Raw genomic sequence first — 27,378 nt, 5'->3', positions numbered from 1 at the left:
TGGGGCTTTCATCCAGGATCGTGGTTTTTAAGTGCTACTGCAAAAATATGATGTTTATCAAATAACAACAGCAGCAAGGAGACTAAAATAATCTCTTTGGCATCTGAAGAAGTTTGAGGCACCTTTAAGAGATAACATATGGCTTCTGTCTGATGATGGCTCGCTGGTTTGGAGATGGGTATTATTTCAACATTTTAGTCTCAGTTCAGAAAATGCTGTTAGATTCTTACAGCTGAAACTGAGTTTACCTATTCCCAGAGCAAACATTACAAACTTTTCCCACTTTTTAATCCCTGGCTTCAAATATCAACCACATCCTCTTTTATAGCCTGTGAGCAGCTTTGGCTTGCGTTCACCACCAGTTTTGTGGATAAACAGATCTGCCAAAGCCAGCACTATCCATCTGAACTTTTTAATAAAGCATCTATGTGTCATTGTGGCTCAACAGATTCTTTGGCAGAGTATCTTTTCATGTGGTTTCTGGATGGCTCCTGAACTCTTTAGTGAAGCTGTAAAATCTAAGTCTCAGCAGTAACAGAATGGCTCCACAGATTTCTTTTTCCTTCTCCTGACACACACAAACATATACACACATGTACATGTGCACACGTGTACATCTTATCTTCAGAAGCACCTAGCTCACTTTCTACAGAAGAGATGGAAGAGAATGATTTTGGGCATGGTGAAAATCATTTTCACCCACTTGTTTCTAACTTCTTTTCTGGGTGAACAGGCACTCTTTTAATTGCAGGCACAGGCGTTGCTTTTTTACAATAGCTCAACCTGACTTCTGCTATCTGTGTCCCAAACTAGACACATTTCTGCCTTCTGCATTTCCTTTCCTCCCCAAAACAACTGATGATTAAAAAGAATTATCTACACAAGTCAGCCATTGAATACTGATGACAGTCAGTGAGGCCTAGTCTGACACCTGTAGTCAATAACTGTGGAAATAAAATATGACAGATGCCCACATAATCAAAGGTGATCTAGAATCATGGGTGTAAGAATGTAGTACATTTTTAACATTATGTGTGCATGGTCTTAGCTTCCCTCATCTTTGTGACAAGTTATGTTAACTGTGTTTGTTGAAATTAAAGTACTGGTTGAAACACCCACGGAGGTAATGATCAACACTGATAATGAGTGATACGTCACAGCTCTTCCTTACAAAAGCTGCCATAGAGCTTGCTATTACTGCTCTAAGTCAGAACCACTCAAGTCTGTTAATTAAGGATTTCTATTAATTGAAAAAGTGTTCTATAACCTCACCTGCTAGGCAACTTTCTGTTCTGGTGCCATACACAGAATTTTACCCTCATGGCTTTGCTAAGAACTGGGAGAAATCAGTATTCTCTATGGCAGAATGGATGTTTTTGTGATGCAGGTGCACAGGGGACTGGGACACTTCTGCATACATTCACTTGGGTTTTATTGCTTTCTGTAGGTATAGAAGAAGAGGCTGAGATTTGTGTAATATTGGTTTTATATACCACTGTGATAATGTTATGTCACAGATACTCCAGATGAAGATGATCATATTTGACTTGGAATACTTTTTCAAGTGCAATTGTGCTTGGGAAGGTGTTCACTGTTGTCGTTTAACATTTGGCATAGTACAGTAAAAATTCTTGAAGATCCAAGCAGTCTCTCAAGCTGTAAATCAAACAAATCTTCACCTGGGAAGGTCTGAAATATGTACATTTACAGTCAGAAGAGAAATTATGTTCTGAAATTTATGTTAGTTCTAGAGATGCTTTTATTGCTCCAGTGTGTTGCCCAAAGATGGACATAAGGGATCTTATGTCTGACCAGACATAAGACACCAGACTGCCATGGGTTCAAAAGGAAAAGTGATATTTTAAAAAAATCTGTCTAGTATTTGTATGCCCTCTGTTATTTACCTGCATGATTGGAAAAGTGCACTTGCATTAATCTGCTATAAAAGAAGACACTGAACATTCTCACCTCCAATCCTGTGCTTGTGTTTGTGCCTGCAATCAGTTCCAGTCTAATATCAACTCTTTTTCTTTCTAACCACTAGTATATATAAATACCTTGAGCATCTATTCAAACAATCAGAAGTTACAAGTTGAATTATCTTAAAGTGTTTAATGTAAGCCTATTTATTATTATTTTGCTTTTTCAGAAAGAGAAAAGGGAAGAAGATGCACATATTCTAGTTGTCAGACCAACTCAGAGACAACCTTTCATCGTGGCACTGCAGGCTCTAATGGCCTTATGTGTGAGTTGCTTTGTCAGAGTACCCAGGTGCTGTGGCATTTTTTTTGCTGGAGGTTTCATTAATACATGCTTCACAGTGAGCTGAACTAGAAATAAATCTATTTACCTTGAATATTATCCCTCATATTACTGAGCTTCTGCACGAGCTGAGTAGCACGGTTGTTGGTCTCCATGGTTTCCTTCTGTACCAGTAGGCCCTTGCTGGAAGCTTGATTTCCCTATGAATAAACCATGTGAGCAAGATATTAGATTTTTTTTTTTTCCAGATCTGTATGCATGTATAGAGATGAGCAGTGTAAACACACATTTTGCTTTCTCCTGATGAGCATGCAAAAGTCCATTTATCATATAAAGTGGTATTTACAAAGGTGTTTGAAGTAAAGGGCTGCCTTGTCGATATTTTCAGCATTGCAGAGTGAGAGATTAAAAGCTGTCCCACATTTATCCATCACTTGCTGCAATCAAATTGTCATAAATTATGTACAGTTGTAAACCTCCCATCTGCCGAGTCTCCTAGGCATTCAGCATTCAGCAGGGCTGGCTCATTTTGCTGGATATCGCATTTATTGAGTAAGTGTATAGACTGCAGAGTAAGGCATGAAGCTCACCGCCATTTTTAGATTACTGTCTCCCTCATGCGAGGTTGCCAGCTCTGCAACTTGTTAAAATTAAGAAAATGAGCATGAGGATTCAAAAGGCCCAGAAGAGCATAGCCATGCTCTAATCACAAAAGCCTATAAATGACAGGTGAAGGTCAGGAGGGACCTCTGGAGGTCATTTGGTCCAACCCCCTGCTCAAGCTGGGACACCTATAGCAGGTTGCCCGAGACCATGCCCAAACAGCTTTTGAAGGTCTCCAAGGAAAGAGACTCCACAGCCTCTCTCAGCAATCTGTCCCAGTGCTCCATCATTCACAGCATGTCATAGTAAAGAGGTGTTTCCTGATGTCCTGTATTATGGCTGGGGCTGCACTCACCATTGCATTCCCCATATGGGCAGGAGGTGATATGGTCCCCAAACAAGTGAGGCATTGAGTGAAGCTGTTAGGGAGGTGAACATTTACCGTGGCACAGCTATCATGTTACTTGGACAGCTATTGACTTTGGGATTCCTTAGATTTAATTTTCACTGGTATGTCTAAGGAAGGAGAAGATAACATGGCTGCTGCCCATGCGTATACATGTAAGCCTGCACCACACGCTTGGCAGTGACACGGTGTTCGGTTCAGTGCTCTCTCAGGGCTGCAGCAGCGAAAATCTCCGCTGTAAAATCAGTTTTTGAGCGTGGGAGAGAAGCCTGGAGAGCTGAGGCTGCTGCTGTGCTCGCGTAATTGCGGTGCGAGGCCTGCTGAGGCGGCGGCACCAGGGGGCGCCTGAGGCCACGCCGACACGGCCGGGCTTAGACAAAGGTTCGTGTTGTTTCTGTCTGTCTGCTTGTTTTCAGTCTTTCAAGGGCTTGTACTTTACTGCTGTTAGGGTTTCCCGTGGATTGCCAAGAGGTTAGTGGGAAGCATGGCTGCGTGAGTTGGGGATGCTCTTAGTGGCCCTCAAAGCCCCAGTGGCATGGGGCACTTGCCCTGCGCTTTGCTTGGAGCCTGGGCAGGGCACGTGTTCGGCTCCCCGGAGTCTCTGCCAAACGTTCATGATCGAGCTGTGTGCAACTTCACTCCGAGCTCATCCCAAGCAGATTCCAGGAGTTACAGATCACATTGATCACACTCATTCACACTTCTCTTTTGAACACAGAGCCCTTGTAATTCTGCAGTGCCCTTTCTCCTAAATAAAAGCTGATTTAAAATACTCAAATTCAAATTTAGTCTTCCACTTCTCTATACAGTCTTTTTTCACTCTTCATTTTTTCGTTTTTTTTTTCCTTCTTTGTTCTCCTATATTTCAGTTTTCCTAATGGTATAATTTTGCCTTGTGAAGGAATTGGTAAGTGAATGTAAGGCATGGCATTTTGCAATAGGCATGAAAGATACTCCAGTTACTCTTCAACTGTGGTTGTCTCTGGCTGGGAATAACACAGCCTGGTGTATCTCCCTAAAATATACATGTTTCAATAACAAAAAGCTGTTTAATAATATTCATTTAAAATTTAAGAGATGCAATTTTGAACTTCATTTCTTAACATAGAATCAGTCTTAACACAGAATAATTAAAGTTGGTAAAGATGACTAAGATCATCTAGTCCAACCCCAGCTCACCTCCACCAGCCCACTAACTATGTCCCTCAGTGCCACATTTACATAGTTCTTGAACACCTCCAGGGACAGTGACTCCACCACCCCCCCGGGCAGCCTTTGCCAGTGCCTCACCTCGCTTTCTGAGAATAAATTTTTCCCAGTACCCCGCCTGAAACATATCACATCAGTATTCTTTTAGGGTGCAGTGAAAGTGTTCTGTGAGCTGAGAGCAGATAACCTTAATTTTATAGCATGGCAATTGAATATGGATGTAACATTTATGATTATAATTGTGTTAAAACATATCTTGAGTGCTGATCAGGCCCCCATCTCAGTGGGTACCTCAAAAGGCTTTTAAACCAGCAGCTTTGTAGCACATTGTGAAATGATTAATCAGGCTAAATGGAATTTTACAAGAGCATACATATAAAATAAATATAATATGAAGATTCCCAGAGTCAGTCCAAATTACTTTAATGTTGGTTACTTTGGTTCGAAATAGCAAGGCAGAGTGTCTACCATGCCTGTGGAGTAAGGGGAGGAAAAAGGAACTAGATTCCGAGGGGAGGCTCTTTGCTGTCTTTGACAAACCTCTGACCACACTCAGCAGACTTTGGCTCTTCCTTTCCTGGGAAGAAGACTTGGTAGGTCTACACTTTTAATTTAGAGCCTCAGTAAAGTAGAAAGTAGAGAAATAAAAATGTATCCCAACTTTCTTTCAGGGCACTCTCACTCTTGTGCAGTGGACCTTGTTTGCCAGCATGTGAATATGTGAAGCCACAAGGCCTCTGTGCACTGGCTGTGAACAAACCTGATCATCCAGGTTTTCTGCCTCTCTCAGGAGATCGTTCATGTCGTCCGCAGCATCATCAACCTGGATGGTCCAAAGTGTGGAGTGGTCCTTTTTTTTGGACATTGCTGCCTATGGGGGGGGGAAAAGAAGTCAGTGCATCCCAGACCAAATTTCTGCAGAGAGGGCAGAGATTTAAATTTACATTAATGAAATGGAAATCCATAGATGAAAATTACATTAAAAAAAAACAAACAAAAAATCATCATTGTTTGTACCTGGAGATGGGTAGCAGTGATGTTCAGGTCATTCAAGCGTTTCTGTGCTGCAACACCTGTAGAAATGCTCAATAAAGTTGATTTGCTTTCATCAATAGCCAGGACTGCTAACCGGATGTCATCTGTCAAATCCCAAATACATTTATCGCAGCCTGATAAGAAAATAAAAGTGTCATTTTACTTGTAGTGCTTGTGAAAGTTAAAAACAACATCTTAAATTTACTTTCGAGTGCCCCATGGGGTTTCCTCTCTCTGTCATGGATGGGCCTTGATTTACATCCATTTTTCTTTCCCTTTCATCCACCCACTCCCAAGGTCCCACAGCACAGCCACGATGCTTCCAGCTGAGCAGCACCAGATGGGACTGCTCTAAAGGGCCATCGAGGCGACACTGCAATCAGCAGGGAGAGAGAGATGAGGCATTTCCTGGCTATTCCCCAGAGGCTCCATGTGTTTGTGTCCCAAAGAACAACAGATGGGGGTCAAAAAAACAAGTTCATTTTGCCAGCAGAAAGAACTCTGCATTTTAAATCTGGTGGTATGAGAAGTAAGGATGTCCAGCAGCCGGACTCTTGGCTGTCTATCCAATTAGAACAGTAACTTCTCAATGCAGAGTTTCGACATGTTAAATTATGCTGGTGCAGAACTATGTCCTTGTCCTGTATGAATGCTTGTGATACCACCTTGTTTCTAGTGACATTTGTGCCACCAGTAAATGCAAGAATCTTAGGTGAAAATGAAACCCAGATTCCTGTAGCAACTTTTGCTCGGTATTGTACAGTCTGTATTCCTGATGGCAGCAGATGCCAAATGTTTTCCTTCTGACTTTGCTTCTGGACATGTGATCCCTCTTCTTGGGAGCAGGCTTAGGTGTCCATAGGTGACACGGGGTCTGTATTTTACTATAGCCTTAATACTAACATTTTAAAAGTATCAGTATTCACCAGTAGTTATAACATAGTGCTTTTGAAAAATTCCCCAGCTTCCTATATTTAGAATAGGGCAGATAGCTGAAAAGCAACTGACTGATGTGTGTACATCAAATTCAACAGCAACAATTTATATTTCATATAAAGTGAGAAAAACAGAAATGATATGCAAGGTAGCATTTTTGGGCTACAATATTTTTTTACAGGCTCTGTATCTCTGGGCATAGAGAAGTAGCTTTGGTGATACATCCTTACTGCTCTGCAGTTTGTACCCCAAACATATAGCCTGTATTGCAGAGCTGAACATATTCATGGGCTCACACATTTAAATACACAGTCAGTAGTGCACTGCATCTTTGCATGTTTAAGTGCCCTGCAGAATCAAGATACGAGTGCCCAGTGGAGAGAGAGCTGAGCTGTTAAGTTAGTATCTGCAAACATCTGAGAGCGATCTTCATTTCTGATGTTCTCATAATATTATTCTTACTGATGGTTGGGCAGTCTGTGCCAGTAGAAACTACAGGACTGTCTGCGAGGCATTCTCCAGTCTGGCTGTCACACATTCTCCCTCCACAGTTACACGCTGAGGGAAAAAAAAAAAGGTTTTTAAATATAGTAATCTTCAAAATGTTCAACCCAGCTTTCCCATTCCGACACTAATGAAATGATCGTATGTAGGATTGTGCAAAGGTAATCAAACCAAAATCAAGGGCTTCCTTGACTGATTTTTCCTTAATTACATAGGTTGGACCAGACGAAATATGAGATAGAACACAGAAAGTATGTGCTGAAGTGACTTTTTCAAAGCTTGTCAGTCAGTCAAAAGCAGAGGCAGAAAGGCCAGAGTTGTCCAGCAGTGCCATTGTACATTACCATCTGCAGAGGGTGATGTTTAAGAGGTGTGCTCAGGAAAGCAGTACAGCTGTTGTTAATTACTTGTTATATATCTCTCTGCAGGCCTGTGGAACTTCTCAACACTGTGTCAGGTTCCCACCAAATAAAGTTTCCAGCTGGCAGGGAGTGATAGTGGACTCTAATTCCAGTTTAAGTATATCAAAAAGTAAGTATCTCCTACCACTTAAAATGAAGGACGAGTGAAGTTTAACATTTTTTTAAATTGAGTAAGCTGCATTTCTATTGCCAACACAAGTGGCTTTTTAAAAGGTATAATTTTTAATCTGAAGTGTCTCTCTCAAGATTTAATTGGCCTTTTAAAATATATTATTTTCAAGATTAAAATATTCTTGGAACACTTTGATAGAATAACAAAAACTAGCAAAACAGAGGAACAGCAGTGACTTATCTGGAATTCATTTTACTCTTGTGATTCATGGTTTCAGCAGAATCTCATATCTAACAAAATTGTTTACTGCCATTTTATTACAGCCCATTCATTGTTCTCTGTGAGTTCCCTTATATTTACATTCCACATTGAACATTCAAGGAATTTTCAAGGAAAATGTGTAATACAGCCTCAAAGTCAACACAATACCCTAACGTTAGAATATTTCTTTGTAACTGAACCAAAGTTAGTGGAACTACTCATTTTTTTATACTTGTGTGATAAAAGAATTTGGTTATGAATGTTGTGAGGTAGTCAACCTTTTGACTTCTCCACAATTATGAACTGGCGTATTGCAGCTCCTGGAACTACACTATTTTAAGTTGTTATTTCTTTTATTATGAAGTGAAAGAGAAATCTCAGTTGAAAGCAGAGATTTCTCTTAACCTGTATCTAGACTAGCCCTAGTTTGGATTAGACTTTTCTTGTACTCAAGAAAATCAAATTCTGTCTTCTTATTTAACTGGATAACTCGTAGCTTGTTACATGAATACTTATGGTAAATTCATTTCAAAAGCAGTTCTGATGATATTTCATCTACTTGTTCAGAAGGTACCAAACTTTTAATAGGGAGTTCGGAGTTTTGATGCTATTGTGGTTTACTGGTGGAGAAAGTTTCTAATTTACCTGCATTTCTCAGAGACATTTGTGGAAAGCTTTGAAGTGTGGATAAAGGACACATAATTAAGAAAGCTAATGAAAGGAGGCTGAAAATAGCTATTGGCAGCTACAAAAATTGTTCTTCTGCTTGAAAGAAAAATGGATGATTTTAGCTGGATAGAACTAATTGCTCGCTTATTTCTTTTGCATTTTTTTTCCTTCTGTATACCTCTTTAGATTCTCCGTGGAAGATGTGTACTTAGACTGTTTTTTTTTTTTATGCTATGTTCTTCTTCTTTTTTTTTTTTTGTATTTTTATGTTTTAAAGAAGATAATTATCTTTTTCCAGAATCAATATTTTTCTAAAAGATTCAAGTGCTAGGCACTTTTTATTTTTAGCAAGGATCAAATACTACAAGAAAATCTGCTAATGAAGAGAATTACCAAGCTGATTCGTAGTCTGCATGCACCACAAAATCCCACTTAAACTGTATATCAGAAAGTTAAATAATATGGAGACATTCTTTCCCTAATTTCTGCGACTCCTTATTGGTGCAAACGAAAACTATATTGAGCTGATGGAGGTGTGACAACTTCAGTTTGGATGCTTTATGTTCAGATAGACCTTCCAAAATGATATTTCGTGTTGGCTGATTAGACATTTGAAATTCCCTGTAATCCTCAGACTTTTGGCAAAGATGCTCCTGGCTGTTTGGAGCTCAGCTTTTCCACATGCCCAAGGCACACACAATTGCTGTGGCTGAGAGAAAGAGCAGGATTTGCTTTTACAACCTCAAAATCACAGAGACTAAATTGCAGGCATGTGTTGGGTGCCCAGATCCAGACATGAACTGAGCTTCAGGATGTGCAGCTCCCTGCAGCCACTGTCTTGGTGGAAAGCAAACTTAACACTTCGTAGTAAGCTAATAAAAACTCCAGGTGCATACTGAGTTCCAAGAAGTATGTAAGTTTGATCAAGACACTGCAAAGGCACCAGGGACTGTACCTTGAACCCAGGAGCACTTCAAATGTCTAAGCTGGTTGCATGCTTGAATGCCTTACATTCAAGTCAAGCTGAGAGCTAGGAGTGATCCATCCTCCCCATTTGTGTTGTTGTCCTTGAGGGGAGGATGCTGGCAGTAGGATTGGGAGGTCCTTGCTCTGAGCGCTTGCATTTTGCCTTTGGCTGTGGTTGTTTCTGATCCCCTTGGAGAAAGATACAGTCTCTCCTACCAGAGCCACAGCAATGACAAAGGGCATGAGGCTAAAGTACTGTCTGGCATTTAGTTGTGATGTGGGGTCTGGGTTCTTGAGACTTCCTCATGGGCAATGGATAACAGGCTAGTGTCAGGGGAGATTCAACTGATGGAGCATCCAAACTGATGCACTAGAAGGGTGGCCAGAAACACCCCCAGCCTCCCAGGCCCACTCCCAGGCATTTGATGACCAATTCAAACATCTCTGGGAGAGAGTCTGTGCCGCCTGCTGTACCCTATTTTGTTCTGCTCCATTACATTGAACTACAGACAATACCTGTACAATTTTTAGCGAATATGGCATCCCCGTAGTAACCTGGAGCACATCGCTCGCACTTGAAGCCCGTGGTGTGGTGCAGGCAGTTGCGACACTGGCCAGTCACTTCATCGCAGTCTTCAAAAATCAGGTTTGGGTCTGAGTTGCCACTGCAGTCACATTTTTTGCAAGTGCTTCCAATTAGCAAAGGATTCCCGTAGTAACCAGGGGCACACCTGAAAGGAGAAGCAAGCCTACAGTTGGCTTTGCAATGACATTCTCATCTGCGGTACCATTATTCTCTGACCTTATTTATGTCCCCATGAACTGATGACAGTCAGCAATCACTAAAGGACAGAAGTTAGGAGCTGTGTTGCTGCAGAGGCTGTTCTATGCTCTAATCTCAAACTGTACTGCTATTTATTTTTCCCTTCTTGAACACTTCTGGTATCTCAATCACTCTGCATCATTTTTTTGTATTGTTAGTGGGGCAATGATTTGTTCTCCGTTGTTTTAAAATATATAACAGCATGACCTTGGCAGAGAGGCAGTTCTGGTGTTTATTTTGGTCTCTTTCAGCTTTGGATCTGTCCAACTATATTGTGTTATATAGGAAACTGAGGCAAGAGACTTCTTTTCGTGATGTGGAAACTCAGAGGAAGTTCAGATGTTATTTTCATTATGATGCAGATAGCAGAGTTCTGACCGGAAGAGGGCTAAATAAATATGTCTGTGATGTGGCACTGGGATGGCTGCTGGTATTTGCAGAACCAAACAGGTGCTGAACCAGTCCTTTACATCCACAGCATTTTTCTGGTTTGTTCTGTTTGCCTCTTGGCTGAGCCTAAAATAAGTGTCTGTGTGCCCAGGAGGGGAGGATGTCTCTGGGGGGTTGCAGAGGGAGAGCAGGAGATGGGCAACAGGCACTGCAGAGAAGTTGCATTTCACGTTTTGTCACTTTTGGGAGGCATTTGCGATGAATGCTCACTACATCATGAAATGGGAGAGGTATTGAAACTGTGGTAATTTTTGGAAGTCTAGACAAACCAGTGGTACCTCATGCTGCTGGATGAGTTTTGACCTTCTGCTAAGACACCAGGCAGTAGACTTGGTGTCATCTGGAAGGAAAGGGCAGGCTCTCAGTTAAAGAAGTTTCTACTGGTAGCAATATACTTCTTCCCACCTGCTCCAGGTACTTAGGTAGCAGAAAGAACCAGAGCTGGCAGGATGGAGACAGCCCACGTGGCATGTGGCATTGCTGCAGGGTGGCAGGAGGGCTCGTGACCCTGCAGTCTGCACCACAGAGGCTGAGGATTTGTGGCCCCAAAATGGGAATGAAGAACAGCTGCGGGGCAGGGGTAACTAGCTGGTGTAATGATTGCTCACTGAAGAAGTCAGAGGGTTGAATGGCTGTTGGGGTGATTTAGTTAAGGAGTACTCTGTGTTATCCTGTTTTATCACCATTGTCCTTGTCTCTTTTCCCATCCCTAAAGCCCTGCATTCAGAAACTGTTTGTTCTGCTCTTTGTGGGTGAGGAGGGTGAGCTCTCAGGCAGCTTAGTTTAATTTTCCCAAGTTTATGGCTGGGGACATGGGATGAGATCTGTTGTCTCCTAAAATATGAACATAGACAAATCTTGGTTCTGCTCTGTCTGAACAATGAAAATGTGGGAGATCTGATAAGAGCTTCCAGTTTTGTTTCTACATTTGCTGAATTTTTTTTTTTTAATAATGAAAGTAATTTCCTCAGTGCTCTTTTGTTCATGTTCCAGTCCTGAACCCCCACAGTAAAAACACATATAAAATTTTAAGCATCTTAATATAAACCACTTGGCTGCCTCAAATGCTGCCTTTGCCAGTGGCAAAGAGTCTGTTTGTCTCTTTGCAGCACTGCCAGAATCTTTGCTGCAGATCTTATCACTTGGGTGACCCAGATGTAAAGAATAAAAATGTGACCTGGAGTTCTCTGCACTCAAAGAAATGTGAATGCAATGCTGAGTGTAAGGATTGTGATTTGACTGACTTGAGCAGAATTGCTCCCCATTTCCATGGAAGTTAGAGCAGGCAGTGATGTGTGATGCTTCTGTTTAGTCATGCCAAAAGGGTTACTGTAATTTTCTAATATTTCAGACAATGTGGGATAGTCCTACTGTCCAAAATTTCAAATTTTCAAGATGTATATGAAGTTTGAAAAAGAAGAAATATCTCTTTTTTTTGTTGTTGTTTAAATCTGCTGAACCATTTGTTTTATTCTGAGCTCTCAATACCTTGCAGCATTTCTCTTTTATCTTCTGTACTTAAACAATTTTCCAAATAATCATCTGTCTGATGTGTCCACCAGCTCACAAAAGCCACCGAGCAGTGCTCAGGTGAGAATGTACCACCAGCCAGTGTAGGCTTTCAGACAGTGACTACCAAAGACTGCCTCCTATTCCCATCAGGCCCATGGTTTCTGATAAGGACAAGGCGATTTTTTAATTTCATTTTCAGAAATACACCATTCAGTTCACTTGCCAGAAATGCAGCGGGCAGTTCCTCACATCCTCACAGATAAATCTGTGGGCCTGGAAGCAAGTGCTGCTTTTTACGATCGTCTGACTCACTTTTATTAGCCATATCTGCTAATCTGGAGTAGCTGTCTAAAACAAATACGAACTTTTAGAGCTGTGAATAAATGTGTCACCCTCAATTTTTCCTTCCCTCTGCTGCTCAGGGCATGTCATAGGTTTGGATTGTGCTTTTCCTCTTTTGAATGGTTGGTAGCATGTGAGAAGAGGAGGGACTAACAAATGGAAATGCATTGCTCCATCTCTGTGCTTTATGGTCTGAAAAAGTAGAGGCCTGCGGTAAATGTCTTTTTCCTCTGCTGCTCCAGTAAGGGTCTCTTTGTTGCTAAGAAAGAATATTTCTTCTTCCACGTGATTTGTCAGCATTGTGGAGATAATAAAGCTGCTAAGCTATCTTTGTTTCATTTTACAGCCTTGTTTGCTTCCTGCAATTACTGGTGAGTAAGAAATTAACTTCCCCTTCCCTGGCAATGCCGAAAGGACTATTTTCTTCTGTTCACTTTGAAATCTAAAGCATAATTTGTTCAATTATGTTTTTTAACATTTGGATGTTAGCAAGACCTGCATTTCATCTCCTGTCACCTCAGCACTTTATTGCCAGAGTCCAGGAGTAAAATGATTAATTCCTAAACGTTGAACTGAGAGGTGGTTTTCACGGTTCCTAGGAAAGGCCTCCACAATTTCACATTATTCACCAGCACACGTAAAAGAAACCAGCTAGACTTGTGCCAAGGCGCTGGCATAGCACAAGGAAGCCCCCTACATAATTCCAGGGGATCAAAGTGGGTTGTCATGCAGGCACTGCCCAAGGAAGGGTGTCCCGCTGCCCTATCCCCTCTGCTGCAGGCAGCTGGGAGGGGGCATGGAGGGAAAGAGGGTGATAGGATGTGGTCTTCCTCTGCCCTGGCAATAGAAGATGCCCAATGGGATGAGGGATGAGTGAGAGCAATGCCCCGTCTCCTTTGGTGCTTCTATGGTGCGATGGCTGCCAACACCGGCAGCTAGTGTTAGCTTGCTGTTTGACAAGTGAACAGAGATGAGCATTGCATCTCTCGTTAGTCTTTGAAATGCTCTTTGTCCTGTCTGACCGGGAGCAGGACCAGCAGCCTAGCAGAAGGAAAGGGCTCTTTGTCACTGCAAGCTACTTACCACAGCATTTTGCAGAGGGCTTAATGCAGTGACCAGGACAGACTGATTTCTTTTTGTGGCTTTTTCTAGCCCACCTACACAGCTTTTGAAACAGCTGCTGTATGTAAGGCTGGGTAGTGGCTGTTAGAAGGGAAAGCTGCTGCCATTCTCCGCTGCTGCTATGAATCTGCTACTCATTTTATGGGATTTGATTTGCTTGTAGTCTAGAATGACATTTTAATAACCATTAGGAAACCTCACTGACCTTTTAATTGTCTGCATTATCCTTTGTGCATACATCTGACATTTCCTAAGAACAAAAGCATACAGCCATAGCCCAGGAAACAAGGCTTTTTTTCTTTCATTTTGTGCCATCTGTCCAGAAGCCTTTCACTATTGCTGTCACAGTGTTAGTGATGCAGAGGTAATACGCCGATGTTTTTGCATCCTCTGTTAGGGCAAAAGTCTTCACTCTCTTTTTTTATCTTACCTTTTTCACACTGATTTCTCTTTGCACACTGAGCATCCCCTTTCTCCCTCTCTAGTAAGGTATCATCTGAATTTAAACCTTTCTCATTAATGAAAGTGGACTGAATTCTTAAATGGTTCAAGGGCTTTAAGAAAAACCAAAATGAGGCATTGTGAAATTCAGAGTCTGAACTGTCGTATACCCCTTAGTCTTTGTGTTTAAGCAGTTTTAACTTATTGTCTGCTCAAGGAGAATTATAATTCCACCTCTGACATTCACTGAAGCATTGTCCGTGTGTGTCCATGGTGAGTAAGATGGCCCTTTATAAGACAGGAGAGTAAGTTATATTTCTACTGCAAAGCTCCATTTATTTATGCACTTTGTAGTTTACTGGAATTGCTTGTGAGCTTAAGGGAGAGTTGAAAAGCAACACTGACCTATGGTTGTTTGCTTGACTTTGCTTAACAATGCGTGTAAAGTACATTTAATGAAAGCATCTGCTCATTAAGGATTTGGCCAGATAAGGCATTTTCTCCTTTGCTTTTGAAACATTTAATCAGCAGAAGCCTGTTATGTTTTCGGAGTGGAGAATTGCTAGAGGCGTCTCTGGTGGTGTTTTTTTACTTCAGCTGCTCTTTCTGGTTTGTATTTTCATTTGTAAATTTTATTCCTTTTAGTAAGATCACCATGTAGAGGTACACAGAGCGCAAGGAGTGGGTCAAAGAACATCAGATATAAAAGTCTGTCTTACCTGACATGTCTCCACAGGGAGTCTTTATAGTTTTTACTAGGAACTAAATGAGATTCTTGAACAAGCATGATTCAGTCAAATGAATGCACTGTGCAGCGTTTCTCCCCAGTATGGAAAGGCTTCCTTGAAGGCTCCTGGACTTCAGTATTGTTGACCATTAAGTCATCCTATTAGTTTCTTACCTTTCACAGTTGGGTCCTGCATAGTTTTCCTTACAGACACAGCGCACGTTTCCATTTTTTCGATAACAGGAGACTGCAAAACTGGAATTTCGTTAGAGTTAATCATTAGAATTGCAGGCAATGGCAAACAATTGAGAGTATTTCTTCACAAATGATGGACATCAGTTGTCAGTGCAAACTCTGGCTCTTGATTTCTCACAGCTGAATATTATTTTACAGGTTTCCCTAAGCTCTGTATGTGATGCATCTTAAACCCCTTGTCTAGTCTTTTTAGTTAGTGTAGGACCACTAATTAGTGTATAGCACTATGGAGCTATATAGTTCCCAGATACATACAAATTTCTGTCTTGCAGTGTAGATCGGAGACACCTACAGGTTTTGCTACACGTGTTTTAGGTCAGGGATTTAGGATAAATGTGTATATCATGCAAACCTGATTGCTTCTTGTCTTTTATTCTAAGGGACATGGTGTTGCTTACAAAAAACACTGCAGAGATCCCGTCAGACCATGGTATGGGTGTGATAATTTTCTGTGCAAATCTCACAATTTTCCTCAGATCTCACCTGGAAGTAGTGAGTAGTGAAAACTGAACTCATTGGTACTGTCCTCATTTATGATAATGAAGGCTGCTCTACCATCTCTCTGAGAAAGCTGGAAAGACCTCAGTGCCTCTTGTGTGACCATCTTGCTAATTGGCTGTGCTGATTGCAGTAATGCCTTGTACAGTAATTTCCACTGCTAAGATTCTAAAACATGGATCTCTTGCTTTTGTATGTTTTCAAGATTTAACAACTGTTTAACAAAATAGAACATCCAAGGAGCAGCAGCAGCCAGATTTGGAAAGTACAAATCCCATTTGCTTCAAATACAGTGATGTACATAACTTAAATACAGCTGCTGTAAGAAGACATACAGTCCTAAAGATGTTTCCAGTTAGTTTGCAATCTGCGTGTCCAAATTCATGCCAGTATGGGAGGGCAGCCGGCATACTGAGTGGCAGCAGTTGCCAGCTGTAGATCCATGATTGCTAAAGTAGAGGCTGTGAGTCCTACTGCTAACCTCATCCTGAGCAGTACCAGCTCCAGTTCCTAAATGGCTGCATGCCCCTTGAGAACTGTCAGCATCAAGAATGACTGTCTTTGTCCTCTTGTCCATCTCATGTTTCAGTGCGATGCCAAGCTATGCTGTGCAGCTGTGGCAGTTTGCATCCCTTCTGCATAGGATTTCAAAAGACTCAGAGCGATGGGAAAGAGCATGATCTACACACTGCTTTTTCCAGGAACTAGCAGCATTAAGGGGTGGCAAGAATTCCTGCAAAATTTCTATTCCCAGTAGCATTTCTTAGCTGGTGGGACATCCAGGGTCAAATACATCTGTGTCTGTGTTGGTGTTGTCTCAAAACATTTCATATAACCAGCGAGAACACAAAATGAGATCCTTCTCATAGAATTCACAAATTAACTTCAGTAAGGCTTTTATGAGGTCTTGTTGAGAAAATCATGAGAGCTTGGCAGCCTTCCTCTTCTTTAACAGAAGCTAATTCCTTCACGTAGTTGAACAAACCACACTGTGGATTTAAGTTATGAAATACGGCTGAAGCCTTCCTCAGGCTTTATATTTTTTGTGATATTTTTAAAGGGAAAAAAGTTCAAAAAATTCCCTCTGGTTTAAAAAGAAGTAACATCTGCTGAATGTGAAGCAACGTCCATCCCCTTTTTTTGTTCCAAAGAGATGACATTATGCTTCATGTAGTTTACTCCAAAAGTTCCCAGGACAGCCGATATGAACATGATCTTGCCAGAAAATCTGGAGACACACAGATGAATCCCAAGAACAAGCATGTGTCTGATAAGTCTGTCAGTTTACAGATTTGGTCATTTCATCCAACTATTATGGATTCACTGATTATTTCCAACACAGGGTACAAAACAGTATCCTTTATATGTTCTTTATTTGAGGCTTTTAATGCTTCTCTGATTTCTGGTAGAATTACTGTGTTTTGCCTTAGTATACATGGATTAAGATTTATGGAGGAAAAGTACAAGGATAAGAAAGGATAGTTATTCTTTGAATTTACTTCTGCAAGGCTGAATGTTGCTCAGTTATTAATATTTGCCTGTGTTCCACAGGCAGCTGAAGGCTATTGCTGTGGCCAGATCTCTGTCATGCAAGATGGAGCACAGGGATTTTCTGCATGTTACTTAGATACAGGCATAAGACAAACTGGGACAGGACACTCTTTGAACTGTTGCCTTCAGGACTTGATTCCAAGGAAAACCCCAAAAAAGTGGATTTTTACTGGGATAGCTTTAAAAGGGTGACGCGTTGCTGCTCTTGATGCACCTACATGAGGGCTCCTGGCAAGTTCTGTACTCTTTTCCCTACCTCACGCTGATGCCCTTTGGAGTTCAGAGCTCCCTTAATCCCAGGTTCTCCAGATCTGTGGGGCTGCCAGTGTCAGGGGCACTGCTCTGAAGCCCAGCAGGGTGTGGGCATGGGCTGGTGGTGGCAGATGGGCCATGCACTGCCCAGTGGCACTGCAGGAAGGGCAGCCTGGAGAAGTGCTGGACCTTTGGGGCTGCCAATGGGCTGTGGTGGGCAGTGCTTCTCCTTACACACAAGTGGCTTCTTTGTGCCCAGAAGGTTAGAAATAATAACTTTCTTTTGCTAAGGAGCAACCAGTGATTCCAACTGTTATCGTTCTCCTATTTCTGGCATCACTTCTGCTGCTGAAAGTGGAGGAAGCAGGAAGTTTTGTCTGTGAGCTCACTCATGTAAGCAAAACCAGTTTTTTCCCTGTCTCTTGAGGGTTTTCTCTCTAACCCAGTCAAAGCTGCAGGTTTTCAGCTATAGCTGTTCTCCACCCTGTGGCCCTTCTCATGTCCACAGCTCACTGCAAAAGCCAAGAGGGAATCTGTGGAGTTTGGCTGGAGAGATTTTGCTCTCTGTTGCCATTTTGAGCCTGTGCCACGGAGCAGCTGAGCAAAGTGAGGCTCATCCCACCTTGGGGTTGGATGAGAAATGCTATAGCAACTGTAAACAAACACAATAAGAAAGTTCCCCTTTGCTGAGGAGCCCTGCTTGCAAGCGGAATGGGAAAAAAACACAAGGGGAGTAGGTAGCTCAGTAAAAAATAGCTTCAACCTGTTGGCAAGTATTTCATGGCATTTCCTCTGTGCACTACAGTGGGATTTGCCTGGATGCCTCTCACGTAGCACAGACCTCAAGCAAGAGGGAGCTACTAATATGTTCTTTAAATGCTTTACTGATGTGCCACTAGGCTTCTACTAACTCGTCACAGTTTGTAGTTTTTTGTTTCTTCTGAAGACACAAAATGGATAACCCTGGAGGTCTTTAGCTTGGTCTTGTTTTTTTTTCAGGCTTCAGAGCTTTTTGCCCTTGTAGCTGTGTCAACTGAAGTGATACCATACTGGTCACAGTGTCCTCCCACCCTTCCCTTTTAGCTGATTCAGCTACTGTTTGCACAGGAGTCTGCCAAGCTATGCTTTCTCCTGGTTGATTTTATCCCCCAAAGGTCACAAACTGTTTTTTTTGTTGTTTCCTGTGGTAATAAATGAGAGCACCTTTTAGCTTTCTCAGTTGGAAAGGGCAGCAGCTTTGTCTGCTGCATAGAGGCAGGGATGCTTACCCAAACTTACAAAGGGCACAGACCAGCACAAATGAAAGCAGAGACTCTTTTACGTACTTGGCAGCTTCTGGCAGGGGGCAGGGGCAAGGTTGGCAGAATGTGGGTGCTCCTCCAACAACGTCTCCAACAAAGCCGTCTGGACATTGCTCACAGTGTTCCCCTGTTGTATTTCTCTGGCAGTCCTTCAGTGAAAAGAGAGAGAATGATGAAAGTTAAATGAAGGTGCTGCCTAATTCAGAAAGAAATCATTTATCCGAAGAGCTGGCCAAGCAGAATAGGGGCTGATGCCAGACCCCAACACCTTCAAGGCATTGATGGGTGAAGCCAAACCCAATAGTAACTGTTATTGCTGCAAATAAGAATGCTCCATATGATCACATTGGCCAGCCAACAAGTGTTGGCAAGGTGCATGACAGAACAAAACAGATACATGTGTGTGCAGGGTGCTGGAGCAGAAAGAGTACTGGCTGTTGTCAGAGATGTCATGGGCATTCAGGTGTAGCTGACAGCTTTGAGTTGTAAGTGCCAGTAGGAAAGATCTCTTTTCCTGCTACCAAACCAACATGAAAAATATCTGCTGGTAAATGCTGTCAGCAGATTTCAGTCTAGACATAGGTCTCGGTGAGGCTGCTTCTTGGTCTTGATAATTGGAAAAGGGCATCAGGGGAATCTTCAGGCAGATGGTGGCTAATACACTGTGTGGTTCTGATGATTTTTCTCCTGAGATGGGATGTTTTATCACTGCACCTTCTTCTCCATCTTAAAGGAGGTCTGTTAAATGGAGGGAAGAAGTAGAAGTCTAGCACATTTCTGTCTCATGCCAAACTGCATTTGAAACGGCCTTTTTATAAACTACAGAGCAACGGTACAAAATGTCACTCACTTTGTAAGCAAATTTCCTGTCTACAGTTTGATGTTTGTGAGGAAATGTGTTTCCTCACGCAGAGGAAAGTTGGCCACTGATTGATATGTTTGGAGTTCCATGGCAGTAAATCAAGCTGTGGTAATCTATACAGAATATTTTTTTCAAAATTTTTCATCATGCTGGGTGCAAAATTGTGCCTCGCAGTTAATATTTTCAATCCCTCCAAAAGGTCAAATTTGTCTGCAAACAGTTCTAAATTGAATTCAGAAGTTCTGCAGGCCCAAATAAGCATTTTTACATCATTTAATTGAGAAATGGACACACTCAGATGTGGCAGGTTACAAGGGCTTTCTCCTATGCACATGGTAATGCTCTACTCTCCATTTCAGCAAAATACCCAGAGGCTGTCATTGAAAAAACACACCTCTCTAAATTCTAGCTGTCTTCCTGAATTGTTTTTCAAAGAGTAGAAGTGTGCAGAAGTGCTTTTCTTTCTTGCAGCAGTTCAATTGGTTTTGCAGTGTCCCTGCATCAGAACTCTCCAATGACAACACTTTTTACTGACACAGTATGGATGCAAACAGCAATGCAAGCTTGAGATAATGAAGAGCCACCTCCATGACAGAAGTACTTAAAACCATTAGGAGTTTAAGTATTCTAAAGCATACTTTACACAGAAGATAAGAAACTTCTGCAACCTGCTGCCAGGAGATGACAATATTTGCAGGAGTGAAAATTTTCAGGAGAAATTAATGGATATATGTACCCCATAATGTTCCCTATTACAGCAACTGTGGATGCTGGTAAAGTATGAAGCAAAGAGACATCAGAAACAGGCCAGGCTAAGGTGTTGTCCCCTAACAGTGGGTCCTCTTGCTACCACTGGAGTCCCAGTATGGGCTACAGAAACCTTCGCTTAGGCCCTGCAAATCCCTGTGTTGTGTTCAGAGTTGGCATAGGTGCTGGGAAATGACCATGGTGCCCCAGCTTCTCCTCCGGTAGTTGTTTAATCCCATCAGAGACATCTCTGAGCTGTCAGCAGCTGGCAGCGCCTGGAATAAGCGAGAAGTTGTGTGTTAGGTTTCAGAAGTGCTGGTGAGCCTCCACCTTGGGCTGTCTGTGCCAGGGCTCCTTCAGTAGCACAGGCTGGGGGGTAGGCTTCACTCACTGATTTTCTGTTGAGCCAAGATGCTACAGATCTGAAACTCACTTTCTACTCCAACTACAGTGTGTACTTGAAAGAAGAAAGTATGAGGAAAGAGGAATAAGATTAAGAAAGATGTTTAATGAAAACAAATAGTTACGTTTTTCTTGTGCTTGCATTGCTAAATGAGTTTTGTATCTAAACACTATGAGTTTGATTTAGTGGCAGAGTTTTCTCCTGGCAATGTTGATGGGTTGTTTTCATAAATCTTTGTGCTGTTCTCATCTATCTATCTCCATTGAAAATGCATCATTTTAGTAAAAGACAATTATCCTTGTCAGAGCACAGAGCATATCAGATTTTTTTTTTTTTTTTGCCAGTCTTCCTCATTTGAATCACACAAATCTCCCTAGGACTCATTAATTTAGTTCAGTTCAGACTCTTTTTGATTCAAGGAGACTTTGCATGTGTTTCTGGGTTTTTTTTGTAGTCATGCAGAACCCATTGCACAGCAACTATTTATTTCTACAAAGCTGTGATTTGGCCAGAGAGCTCTACAGCAGGTGGAATATGATAAGGAAAGCAAACAAAAAAAAGTCAATCTCTTCTTCCATGGATCTTTAAATAGATTAGACACCAAAAGTTGCAGAACTAAAGGGTTTTTTTCCATAGTAATATTTGCTGTAAAGAGAGTATTTAGTATGCACAAAACCAGAAAGTACTGTTAACAAAATGGCTCTAAGACGAGAGAAGATAGACATTTTGAGTCAGAGGAGGGGAAGGAAAGAAGCCTGGTGAGAACAGAGGGGCTGAGAAGAGTAAATGAGGGCAGAGCCACGGGCAGCCCCTGGGAGATGTCCGGTCCTTGCCCTCTCCTCTTGTAGGAGCACAGAGATTGCGTGGCCGCTGCGGCATGCAGCACGAACCAGGAGGCAGCAGAAGGCAAACACCATCTTAAAAATAGTTTGCATTTGTCCTTCTTCAATGCAAATGCAATTTTGATATACTGCAAGAAAAAGATGAGAGCGTAGGAGCTGAGAGCTCAAAGAGAAATTAGAATCTTGTATCTAAAGTGCTGGCAGAGGCCTCAGGTGGGCTGCATTCATTTGCAGCTTTCGTCATTCTGTTCATTTTTTCTCTGAGCAGTTCACATCACCTCTTTTGGCCTCAGCTCCCCAAACAACATTGGGGCATTAGCAGAATAAATCCATTACTGGTTTCCAAATCACAGGTACTATTGTGAGGAACACAGGAGGGCTGCAGGGTAGCTGATGCTGCTCCTTACATCTGCAGTACTTTTCATCTTCTAAACTGAAGGGAAATGCTAAAAGGCCCTCTTACCCGAAAGGCCTTGGTAGCTGAATGCTGGAGGCACTTCTGTGGTTTTTCTCAGGTTAGTGATTATCTAAAAGTGGCTTTATCTTATTTAACAAATCAGCACTCCTGTGGGTATTTAGAATTACATTTTTACAGTGATAAAAAGTGTCCATATATTCTTTATATTGAGTTAGCTTGGCATCTCCAACAAAGCTGCTGACTACAGTAAGCCTGTGAGACATCTCTGAGGGACGCAGGACACCCTCCCTGCAGCCCATGAGGGATTCTCAGTGCCAAGTGGCACTAGTTTGGTAGTTTGAAAAAATGTTTTGCTGCTGAACCAGTTACTTCTAACAGAGAAATAATCATGGGATAAAAAATAGAATTCCATTTATAGCCTTCTTTGAGAAACTGGCTTTTAAAGAAGTGCTTTGCTCTAAGAGTTAACAAGGGGTACTCATCCCAGTATTCATACCTGCTTTAGAATGAAAGACTTCATTTACAGTAGTTGTCATAAATCTGACTGTGTGCGATTGTTCACAGCCTTTCCTGTCTCAGAGGCTCTTTCAAAAGTATTTACAAATTTGTAGAAACATGTTTAGTGATATTGGTGTCTACTTTTACAAATAACGAAACTCTATACATGTACATACATATGTATATATATAGGTTTCCTATGAATAGCAAGGAAGACCGAAGTAAAGATCTCTAGAAAATAGTCATTAGATCTGTCTCTTAGGAAATCAAGCACTGAAGCTAACAGGAAATTGCTGCCTATCTTTATACAGAACAGAGTGAGACATGAAACAGTTCACAAAAGGAGGCACAGCCATGCAGTGAAAAGTATTGCAATGCTCTTTAAATGCTCTGGGATTTGTAAACTAGGTTTTAAATTTACATTAAGCTAAAATTCTAAGCTGAATTCTTTCCAGATGCCCATGTTAATACAGCCTTTATTTTCATAGAACAAAAATAGGTAGAAGTGTCCTTTCTTCACAGGCAATTCAGTTTCAGAGAAAGTAATCAAATGTAATAGCAGCTTGGCTTCTGAAAGCTTCTATGTGAGGTTACAGGCTACCATCATTCACCATCGTTACACCAACAGCAACCTGTATTATGACTGATTGGCTGAAGTGCATTTTCCTGTTAGAAAATGCTTCCACTCGCTGACCTACTTTGATCTCATGAAGTATCATCAATCAGGGGGAGCATTTCTACCTTTGGCCCCAACTGTAACCATCCATATTTCACACATCTGCACTTGAAAAGGTGCTGTGCAAAGCCATTTAGGAGTGGTTGTCAGCACTGAGCTCCTGCGCTCATCTACTTGGAAAGCAAAGCTGGAATTGCTGTTCTGAGATCATAGTGCACTTAGTGTGATGCAGTTCTGCTCTGTAATAACGTTTGTTCACAAATAATAATGAAGAGTTTCCTCATTCTCTTCAGGCAAGTGACAAGTACAGTGACAAGTAAAACTGTAATTTGTCCCAGGAAAAGACAAACACGTTTCTGCAAATAAATATTACCAAAGATTGTAGAATCTGCCCCAACTTAGTTTAAGATCCTGAAGAGAACAGAGCTCTTATTGTCTTCAAAGACAGTGGCTTCATTAAATGTGCCATTTAGACAATTACTTTGGGGAGGTTATTTCCACAGTTTATTCCAGCACAATTTAGGCAGGATGTACTTCTTCCACAGGTAAATAAAATAGCCTGCGAATTTTCTACTTCTCTTCCAGAGTTAAAGGAAAAAGACAGGACCCACTACGGAATGACATTAGGCACCTCATGCTGGGTAGTATCGAGCCTCTCCAGGGCAACAAAAGTTAATAGCCAGCACTGCTTCTAGTGAGGCTAATAAAGTGAGCAAAAAAATTAAAAGTAAAATAAAGTCCTATCTTCTGAAATATTATTTGTGAAATCTGGAAGAGTCCTCAAACCTTGTTTGGGAATTCTGAATATTCATTTGCAGCTGAAAACAGTCATTGTTACCAGATAGCAGGAGTGGCCTTTTTTTTTCTTTTTTCAGTTATAATTCTGAGAGGTAGTCTTGTAATAGTTGTAAATGGAGCAGCAATTGTCAAAGCAGAATAAGTATATATATATGCATATAAATAAATTATAAGAATAGAGTGATGAAAGTGGCTTACATTGTTGTGCACTCTGTATTTGTTGCTAGGCCAGTAGAGATTGGCCTGATATCTGGATGTAGGTTTAGACTTTTCCAAATCTGAGAGATGCCCTCCTGTCTGAGGTTACAGATCTACATAGTACTGCCCACGCCAGAATGCCAAAACTCATTGCTGTCCCAAAATAATAGTAAAAAAATTACTTCAGCATAATGATTTCAAAGCCATGGTATTTATGTTTTATCTTTTTCATCTTTATGATTTCATCCTTCTCTTTCCAGCAACTGTGGATGGATGAGCTGCAGTGTTAGTTTCCAGAATTTGATATGGACGTGATGAGGACTAGAAAGAAATACTAAATATTGTGTACTAAATATCTACTAAAGTAAAGACAACTGAACACATGAAATAGTGAGAATAGCAACAAAACCCAGTTCCTGATCTGGTTTGGGTAAGGGTATCCAATCGATGTCAAAGTTTTTATTTGTAGAACTTGTCCTATATTGAGTGAAGTGGGAGTGGATGTCTTGCCAAAACACCTGGCCCTTTACTTTTTCCTTCTGCCACTTGTCTTGGCTTAGTGTTGGAAGTGCTGCTGAGCTGGCATGTGAGCAAGGGCAGTGTTCCTTGCAGCCTTGGTCTGGCTTAATACAAGACTTGTGGAAGCTATGCAGAGAAAGAAAACAAAGTGTTCACATCTTAGTGTTATTGTTGCAAGTTTGCAATAGTAAAACTGTAAAGACAACAGATATTCTGTGTTAAAAGAGAGCCAAGAGGAAGGGAAACATCTACATCTGAGGCACTAAGGCTATTATCTGTGGCATTTCTGACAACTAATGCGTACAAAACCACTCTGGACAATGGCTGCATTTTGACAGCCATTTTGACTGCTGTAGTTCTGTTTAGCTTTCCAACCATGTATCACCTCGGGCACTAAAGATGTAGTCCATCATTAAAGAAGGAAATAATGAGCTGTAAGAGCTGCAAGGCTCTTCATGAAGCCTAGAGTACCTAATAATCTGAAGACTCGTGCTTGCTCCCTGCTGCTTTGTGCTTGTGTTTGATGGATGGTTGTAGATCCACTGGCGGTTCTCCAGACCTGCGTTGGCAATCATGTGGAACATGTTATCCTCTCGGGCAGAACTGCGAAATCTGTTCCAACTTTTCCACTCAACTGTAAACTCAAACACTATACCACAAATCACTTACATGACAATATCCTCTATTGCCAAAAATTCAATAAACGTCTGTAAAGGATATCAGTGAATATATCCTCTCCATTGTTATGATCCTTTAGCCTTTCTTATTCCCCCCAAAATCTTATCTATCTATCTATCTGTCTATCTATCCATCTATCTATCTATTTTCATGTAGTCTTTGGATGCCTTCCATACCTACAGGTAAAATATATGGAACATATAATAATGAAGCACTTGGAGATTTTTAGGTAGGTACCAACAGGCTGACACTGCACCTTCTGCTATAATGTTCTCTCTGGACTTGCTCTTTCTAATCCATGTGCATTTATGAAGATCTAGCCACAGAATAATATTTACTCTCCATTAGTAGAAGTAATCACAGAAAGCATACTAATAACTCAGTCCAACAAAAATTTTGCCTGTATATCCATCTTTGTAATTTCTTAATCCTTTAAAACTTTCAGTCCATTTCATCATGCTCTTCAAAGTTACTGCCACAATACTGTGCAGTCGTCTCAAGTAACTTCCTTCATAGCGTATGCAATATATTTTTTCAGTATAGTAAATCCTTGCTCATTTTTCTTCTTGCACATAGTATGTATACTACTCATTTCAGAGATGACCATCATGGCTGCTGTGACATTCTGCTCAGTTACGAAGTCGCCATAGAATCATAGAATCCTTAGAGTTGGAAGGGACCTTTAAAGGTCATCTAGTCCAACTCCCCTGCAGTGAACAGGGACACCTACAGCTAGATCAGGTTGCTCAGAGCCTGGTCCAGCCTGGCCTTGAATGTCTCCAGGGATGGGGCATCTACCACCTCTCTGTCAATCTCTTCCAGTGCCTCATCACCCTCACTGTAAAAGACTTTTTCCTTACATTCAGGATAAATCTACCCTCTTTAAGCTTGAAACCATTTCCCCTTATTGTATCCGCAGACCCTGTTTAGGAGTCTGTCCCCTGCTTTCTTATAGCCCCTCTTCAGATACTGAAAGGCCACTATCAGGTTACCTCAAAGCCTTCTCTTCCCCATGATGAACAGCCCCAGCTCTCTCAGCCTGTCATTTGGAAGTCATTTGAAGCATACTCCCATGGCTGAATTTTCAACAGAGACACTCTAAAGAAATAGCTTGCCTGGGGATTGCTGGTGTTGTAGGATCTGGGGATGGTGATGGAGGCAAAACATTGACTTTGCATCTTTGTATTTTATTGGTAACAAAACCTAATTACTTGGGCTTTATGAAGGTGGAATGGACATCACTCTGTGTGGAGACTGCCACTTTTAGCTATTACAGTTTCATCCAGTTATCACCACATAAATGCATGTTTCCAAACTGAAAAGCTACAGGGTCCTAAAAGTGCCTCCCTTTTCTTCTTTTAGCTAGGACTGAGGAGGTTACATTAAATTATCAAAGTATAAAATCAGCATCAAAAATGTGTTTCTTCCCCTATTGGCCTTACGTGCATCACAATGAATTTGAAATGGAGCATTATTTGACATCTGTACTGTATTATATCATAAATGGAGTTTATGCTATGCTGACTGCTTTTCTAATACTTGGGTGATTTTCTGCACTAAAAAATGGACTGAGTGGCTCTTCATTTTTAATCACAGGACCACATGATTGATTTCTGCACCAGTTTTATGTGGACATCTATGCAATAATGGCTCTCTTTGCACTAATTTCTTCTGTCTGGTTACCTAATGAGATTGTTGATTTATTGATTGTGTCATTTGATAAGCTTTTAGAGACTCATGGGTTTGATTTACACTCTATGAACAAGCTGAGAGAAGTTTTAAAACAGGAGCAGAAGTTAGATATCTATGTCAGCAGAAATTAAGGATGTGAGTACTTTATCATAACACATCATTGATAGGGGTTTAATTTTATTTGATTTCAAATTCAGGGCAAAGGCAATGAAAAATTCAGGCAAAGGGCAATGAAAATTTCATTAATTTGTATGCAGTGGGAACTGCATGCATATTTGCATAATATGAAGGTCTTAGAGCATTGTATGGAATCTGGCCCTTATATTTAATTCCTTTTAAAGTAGAGTACTTTTTAATTTTCATACTGCCTGAGACTTGTTCATTTATT

The 27,378-nt window shown here is 41.2% G+C and overlaps 1 protein-coding gene across 1 annotated transcript in view; it reads right to left on the bottom strand.

The window, feature by feature from the left end:
- The window catches only part of LAMA4 (laminin subunit alpha 4), a 94,912-nt gene that overhangs the window by 43,215 nt on the left and 24,319 nt on the right, over positions 1 to 27,378 (bottom strand). The window contains exons 3-9 of the mRNA XM_021391121.1: positions 18,684 to 18,808; positions 14,977 to 15,057; positions 9,902 to 10,116; positions 6,914 to 7,009; positions 5,498 to 5,649; positions 5,241 to 5,351; positions 2,351 to 2,462 (exon numbers count right to left, since the gene is read on the bottom strand). Coding sequence (XP_021246796.1) covers positions 2,351 to 2,462; positions 5,241 to 5,351; positions 5,498 to 5,649; positions 6,914 to 7,009; positions 9,902 to 10,116; positions 14,977 to 15,057; positions 18,684 to 18,808 — 892 coding nt within the window. The remainder of the gene's footprint in view (positions 1 to 2,350; positions 2,463 to 5,240; positions 5,352 to 5,497; positions 5,650 to 6,913; positions 7,010 to 9,901; positions 10,117 to 14,976; positions 15,058 to 18,683; positions 18,809 to 27,378) is intronic.

This window comes from Numida meleagris, chromosome 3 (genome assembly GCF_002078875.1).
Source record: "Numida meleagris isolate 19003 breed g44 Domestic line chromosome 3, NumMel1.0, whole genome shotgun sequence".
In the NCBI taxonomy this organism is placed as follows: Eukaryota; Metazoa; Chordata; class Aves; order Galliformes; family Numididae; genus Numida; species Numida meleagris.
This window is presented reverse-complemented; position numbering and strand designations above follow the sequence as displayed.